At 63.1% G+C, this 6845-nt stretch overlaps 2 protein-coding genes across 2 annotated transcripts in view; one reads left to right on the top strand and one right to left on the bottom strand.

The window, feature by feature from the left end:
- Positions 1-522: 522 nt before the first annotated feature.
- Positions 523-5277, bottom strand: LOC107157243 (CACN subunit beta associated regulatory protein). Its single transcript, XM_015503583.2, is given in 9 exon segments — positions 523-1347; positions 1350-1580; positions 2961-3195; positions 3650-3790; positions 3965-4136; positions 4257-4401; positions 4785-4849; positions 4959-5098; positions 5177-5277. Coding segments are annotated over 9 exon segments (1359 nt in total). The 5' UTR covers positions 5270-5277; the 3' UTR covers positions 523-1210.
- A 1524-nt stretch (positions 5278-6801) lies between these two features.
- Positions 6802-6845, top strand: part of Atp5f1d (ATP synthase F1 subunit delta) — a 4509-nt gene continuing 4465 nt past the window's right edge. Inside the window, exon 1 of the mRNA XM_048810630.1 lies at positions 6802-6820. Coding sequence (XP_048666587.1) covers positions 6802-6820 — 19 coding nt within the window. The remainder of the gene's footprint in view (positions 6821-6845) is intronic.

Raw genomic sequence — 6845 nt, forward strand, 5'->3', positions numbered from 1 at the left:
GAAGTGCGGGTCGTGGCGCAGGAACTCGTGGAAGAGCGCGTCCGTCTTCTCATCGATGCTATAGTCGCGCCGCGGACGGCGTGGCCAGGCGCGTGGGCTGCGTGGCGGGGCGGGAGCGGCGGGTGGCTCGGCGGCATCGTCGCCTGCACCACGGCCCTCGATGCTGGCGTAGCCGCTGTCCATCTGCAGCAGCCGGCGCGCTTCGCCGTCTTTGGGTCGCGGCGCGGGAGGTGAGGGCGGCGGGAAGGCCGGGGCGCGCCCCCGGACCCAGAGCTGTCGCCGCTGCGCACCGAATCGCGATCGTTGCCGCTGCTACTGTGGTCTGAGGCAGCGGCCGCGTGCAGCTCCAGGGAGGCGCGCAAGCTCCACAGGTCGCGGTAGCTGGCCTGGGTCTGCTCGGGGTCTGGCTCCAGTTGCTGCTGCTGCTGCGGCTGCTGCTGCAGTCCCACGCCAACGCTGTGCTCTGGGGGCGACCCGGGGCTCGCTCCTCCCGCCGCCTCGGCTGCCTCTAGCCTGCAAGCCAGGCCACGGCTGTCAGAGCCCACCAGCTGAACCCCTCCCAGCCGGCCACCCGCCTCTGGGTCAGGGAGGGTGGGCACAGAGGTACTGGGGGACTGGGCTGCTTGCCAACCCAAAAGCTGATGTAGGTCCCCAGCACCTGCTGAGGCTGCAGTAACAGGCCACCCCAAGAGTTAACATTCTTCCCGAGTCCCTCTTCCTGGGCTCTTGGTGGAAGTGGGGGCCACAGGAGAGGAACTGAAGACTAAGATGAGTCCAGCCTGTCCTCTGTTCCTTAGTGGGTCACCTCACTTACCCATCATACAGGGCCAGAAGGGTGATGCACAAGAGTTAAGGGTCACCTGCTCACACAGGAGTGACCCAAGCTTGGAAGGCTGCACTCGGGGTCCCATTCCCACATCCCACTGGTTTGGCTATGGGGCTTCAGGACAGTTGCCTTTGGGTTGGGGTGGAGAAGGACGTTGCTGGAGAAAGGGGTCAAAATAGTTTCTGAGAAACAACTAACTGTCCATCCTCAGGAGCATGGGCAGGTGGGAGAAGGCCTGGAACCGAGCAGCCCTTCAGGCCTAGGATTCCACTGGGAAATAGCAACATTAGGATGGACAGAAGTCCATGCTGGCCCTGCTTGGGCAGCTGTCCCATCTTGGGGACCCTGGGGCCATCATCCAGGGCCATGCCCACCCGCCTGCCCTTACCCAGTCTTTCCCTCCTTCCCTCCTCCTCCGGTCCTCGCTGGAGAGGTAGCCCCTGCAAGGCTGCCAGGGGGTTGCGAGTGGGAGTCCACAGGACCAGGAGGGAGCTCCCTGAGCCACCTAGGGGGGATGGAGCAGGGCAGGGGCCCACAGGTCCACCCCTAGCACCTCTATCTATTGAAAAATACCTGCCGAGAGAGGGGGGTGGGCTGGTGGGGCTGGCCAGAAAGGGACTGGGGGGTGGGAAGGCCACGGCGTCGCCAGCTCTAGCAATGTACTGGATGAAGTCTGCATGGGGGGTGTCCCCTTCCTGCTCCATGCTCTCGCTGGCTGCTCGCTGCCGTTGGAAGTGGTGCCGCTTGGGGGAACCTATGAAGGGAAAGAATGGTCAGTCTGTCTGTGCCTCTGTCCCCCATGCCCATGTCAGACCCCAGCTGGCAGCTCCCAGGCTTCAGGCTGTGGACAGTGGGTCCCAGGATTTGTGCCTGCTAAAGTACAGGTGAGGAAACTGAGGCAGAGGGCAGAAAGACGAAGACCAAAAAGCAGGCCCTATGTAAAGGTTTTAGGTAGAAGTAGTGCCCCCAGAGCAGCCCTGGCCAGACAGATGCCACTAGGTGCACGGACACCCAGCGGCAGGCACAGCCCAGCTCAAAGTGCAGAAGTGGAGCTGTGGGAGTCCGGGTAAGAGGCAGCATCCTAGCCTAGGGAGTTTTGGGGACTGTTCCACCCTCACCCAGGGGCAGGCTCCCAGCAAACAGTCCTGGTTGGCTTTGCGACACCCCAACTGCGCCATCTCAAAATGCCTTCCTTCAGCTGAAACAGGGCAGCCTACAGGCCTTCGCCTTCCCCATACCCGCTGCCAGAAGCTGCCTGGGTGGACCGGATGAAAGAGAAGTCACCCACCAGGTCTCAATCACATCACCCAGCCACACCTTCCTTTTCTTGCTATAGGAGGCCTCTCAGGATGATGGCTCCTACTACCTTCCCTTGACAAGGGGAGAAGGCACCCCGGGCCTGACTGGCCAACCCTCTGAGCTGCCGTGCCCCACTAAGGTCTCCTGGGCAGGGAGGATTAAACCAGTCAGGGCACCTCTTTCCCCACAACCCTGCACACATCCTCTATTTAGGGGTCAGCAAACTGCTGCCCACAAGCCTAACCTGCCCCCCACTTGCTGGTATAAATGAAGTTTTACTGGTACTCCTCTTCATTGACCCTTCCCCGGCTGCTCCCTAGCTACAGTAGCGCCTGAGCAGTTGAGACAAAACTATCTGGCCGTAAGACACAAACACTACAGTCCAGGACCTCACAGAAAACATTGGCTGATCCTGGCCTAGTCCAGCCGCGTTGCTCCCGACCAAAGGAGTCAGGGTCCCACAAGGGAAAGGACTCTTCCCAGGGAGGAGTCCCTCGAGAAGATCTCTCCACAGCACGCCGTATCTCTGGCTGAGAGCTGGGCCTGCGCACAGGGCCTGGGGCATGCAGGGAGGAATGCTGGGCAGAGGTCTTGCCTCAGAACTTCTGTGCCAGGTGGCCTGTGTGTCACCAGACGGCAACTAGCCAGGGTGCAGGGAACCTTGGAACCATGACAGCCCCTCTACAGTAAGCCAGGCCCCGGGTCCTCCTGCCAGCCCCTGGCCCACAGTGCTGATGGCTTAGCTAGGAACCTCCCTGGGGCACAGCTTTCTGCACTATGACTACCTACCAACACACCTCCTGGGCCTTGCTGCCTACCAGGAACTGAGGCTCACCTCTTGTGTCCAGACTGGATGCTCGCTGACTGGGCTCCAGTTTCCACTTCTTGACCTTGAAGTAGGGGCTGGCTCCATCCAGGCTGGCATGGCGGCGCAGGCGGGTGAAGAACTGCAGCATGGTGCCTGCCCCAGAGCCTGCTCCTGCCTCCCCAGGCTCTGCTGCAGCCCCAGGCCCAGCCCCTGGCCCTGGCCCTGGCCCGCCAGCTTTGGCACTCCTGGGACCTATGTCCAGCTGGGAGGGAAAAGGAACAGTTCTTAGGGATATTCCCCTCCTCTTGGTCCTGCATTTTAGCCCCTGCCAAGACAGAGTGTCCCAACACCCCAGACCCACCAAATGGAGAGGTGAAACCTGCCTGAAAAGGTAGGACAGAGCCCTTGGTGGGTTGTGGCCTGTGGCCTCCTCCCTCTGAGACCCTGCCTCCCTCAGGCCAGCTCTGCCCCTGCCCAGGCAAAGACCTCCAACACAGGCATTTCTGAGGGTGCGTGGCTAGCTCTCTTCCCAGGGCTAGAGGTGGCTGGCCGTACCCTCTCCAGCACCTGGGCATTCCTCCTGGGTGTGAGGACCATTCAAGGCCAGGAAGGCCATGGCAGGTGAGAGGCCACAGGCTGGTCAGTCCCAATGGACAGCAGGGAAGGGCAGGAGCCCATTCTCTGGGCACTCTGGGAAAACACAGGAGAGCCCCTACCGAAGTGCCTTCCCCAGAGTCGCTGGATGCCGAGGGGCTGATCTCCGCAAAGTCGGCAGTGCCTGCGGCCGAGTTGTAGGGGTCACCTGGCAGGGCGGAGCTGGGGCCCACAGAGCGGCCAGTGAGGGCCTTCCCCGGGGGCTGTGGGACAGAGCCAGGTGGGGAGGAAGCAGCAACAGGTCAAAGAGCACAGGTGGCCAGCAAGGGGCATGAGGGCTCAGCCTCACCATCACCAGCCACCCCAGCAGACCATTCATCACCCTCAGAGGCCCCCTTGCCACTCAGCCTTGGGGTGGGCTGCCACCCTTCCCTCACCTGGAATATGGCCAGGCTATCTTTGGGGGTGGTGGCAGGGTGGGGGGTAGTGGCCACGCTGGCCTCGCCAGAATCACACTCATGTATGGTGACGATCTTGAGGGGTGGCAGGTGTAGATGGGTGAGCCGGGCGTTCTTGAGGTGGTGGAAGTCCCCTTCTGTCAGGGTGTACCTGCGAGGAGCACCCACCAGGCCCCTTGCTGCATGCTGCTGGGCCCCACAGACAGGAGGCCCTCGCCCTCAGCTGACTAGCAGGCCCTCCCTGGACAGCAGCCCCCTGCCAGGCCCTCACCTGCGGCCCTTGTCCTGTGCCTTCCGGCTCTGTTCAAACAGGGCAGCCTCGTTGAAGGAGACCCGGCGGCCCGTGGAGCTGGTGGACAGGAAGCGCTCTGTCTCCACATCCTGGCCCTCGGGGTCCTCCCCCCTGAAGTCGGGGTCTGCGAGGAGAGCCAAAGAGGGTGGGCCCCGGGTGGGCCAGGCTTCATCCTGGGTGGGCCTCCGGGCAGGGTGGGACAGGAAGGGGCGCAGGGTGGAGTGACCGAAGGACAGGGTGGGCTGGGGAGGCGGGCCGGGCGGGCACTCGCTCATCCGCTCACACACTCACTCGCTCAGCACGCGTGTGCGCACCTACGCCTGGGCGTTAAGGAAACAGAGATGAGTCGGAATCGAGCTGCGCCCAGTCTGGTGGGGGAGACAGACAGACACAGACGGTCAGGCGGCCCGAGGGGGCAGGCAGTGGCTGAGGGGCGGGCAGGCAGGTGGGTAGGCAGACAGACAAATGGCCAGAGGTGGGGGGAGAAAAGGTGGGTGGACCCCTCACCTTGGGCAGGGTGGGTGCTATTGTCCAGGTAGGTAGTAGTGGTCTTCTCTGCTTCCTCCATGGCCCTGGGGAGGTAGAGCCGGGATATAAAATGACAGTGACCTCAGCCCCAGGGCCCCAAGCTTGTGCACCCATTCTTGGAGGCTCCCAGCACCTGGGAATGGGGACACATACCTGTTGAAGCGTTGGTGGACCTCCCAGCAGCGCTTGCACAAGAGCAGGACACCAGACAAGACCACCAGAGTGCCCCCGACAAACAGCGACATGACCACCACCAGCAGCACATAGTTGTCCAGTATGGGGTCTGGCGCAGCCTGCAGATGTAGAGGCGAGTGTCAGGGTCCCGCCACTGGGCTGACATCCCATCTACCCCACGTCCCCAGGTCACCCACCGTGGGATGACTGGTGGCATTGTCCCACGATGTCGTCAGGGCAGCCGTGGTGGTGGTGGCCGCGGCTGTGGCCATGGTGGCCGTAGGCTGCATTGTGAAGGCTGGGACAGGAGGGCAGGGCCTGCTCAGCTCCAGCTGGATAGCCCCTTCCCACCAGAGCTGCTAGAAACAGGGCCCCTCTTCCCTCCCAGGAGCAGAAGCCCACACAGGCCAATGACTCATGGGCAGGCAACAGAGCCCTGCAGCAGCCCCCACCTGCTCTGACCAGTGCTGGGTGGGCCCAGTGCAGGACATCTCTAGGGACCTCCATTTTGCCACGTTTACCTCTTGGGAGGTGGGATGGTGCATGCATGTATTACAACTGCCTCCCCAGGGAATGTGGTCAGCCCAGCAAGGTAGGGCAGGTGGGGGCCTGCCAGGCAAAGTAAAGTGCCCCTCAAGACACGGAGAAAGTGAGGCATGTAGCACACACAGGGGAGACCCCGGTGAGACCCAGGGCCCTCCTCTGGGGAGAGGAAAAGGTGGCTTAAGGATGCGCAGTGCGGATGAGGCGGGGAACTTGAAGCGGACCCCCCACCTCTGGGGGCATGGAATGGCTGCACCAGTGACCCCCAAGTCACGACACAAGAGGTAAAGGTCCCCCCTGCCCACGCTGGTGGGAAAGGAGAGGACAAAGGAGGCACATCTGTTCCTGCCCCGAGAATCTTGTTCCCATGGTGACGGTGTGCGCAGGCCGAGATGGGGGGGCGGGTTGCCAAGCAGAGGGAGGGCGGGAAGGGGGCGCGGGGGAGGAGGCCTCCTGCAGGGGCGCCCCAGTCGCGGAGGCAAGATGGCTGCGCCACCAGCCAGCGCCCGCAGAAACCAGCCTAGTGGACCGGCCTCCATGGCTACTCGCGTTTGGGGGAAACTGAGGCTGCGGATGGTCAGCACTCGGGAAGGGGCTGCCTGGAAATTGCACCTGACCCACCCCGGGGCTGGAAGGACCCGTGAAGCTCAGGGACCGAGGGTAGTCCCGCTTTTCATACTGGCCCCAAGCCGGCACGCCACGCGCCAGCCCCTTTTCCCAAGGAAGAAGGGCGCGCAGGCTCCGAAGTTGCTTGCCACTTTCGGCTCTAATCCCCTGGACCGCGGAGAAACAGGCGCAGAGACAGGAAGGTGCCAGGCAAGACCAGGTGTCCTCAGCGGTCCCCGTCATAAGTTAGAACGGGGATCGCCTATTTGGGGGGAGGGGGCGCTTATGTAGGTCGGGAAAGGAGTTCAGGCTGGAGAAGCTGGGGCAGAAGGAAGGGATGGTTATGGGAGGAGACACGGAAGATGGCTGCAAGCCGCAGGCAGGAGATGGGCTGGGGGGGATGAGAGCTCAAGGCGGAGGTCCCCACGGGCGGTCCCTGGCCCTAACCGCGAGCCGGCCGGGGTTAGACAGCAGAGAACCTGACGGCAGGCTAAGCGGGGAGGCCAAGGTGCCATCGCCCTCACCCGACCTCACCGGGGGAAACTGAGGCCAGGGAAAGGGCGTGGGCGGGGTCCCTCTCCAGGTCGCCAGACGATGGGAAGGTGCGGAGCCGCGCTGGCCGCCTCCAGGCCCAACCAGTTCCTCCGCGTCCTCCCACCCGTCAGGCGCAATCATGCGGGAAAAGGCGGGTGGTCTGGAGCCCGGGCGCGCCCCGAT

The sequence above is a fragment of the Marmota marmota genome, unplaced genomic scaffold (assembly GCF_001458135.2).
Source record: "Marmota marmota marmota unplaced genomic scaffold, marMar, whole genome shotgun sequence".
Taxonomy (NCBI): Eukaryota; Metazoa; Chordata; class Mammalia; order Rodentia; family Sciuridae; genus Marmota; species Marmota marmota.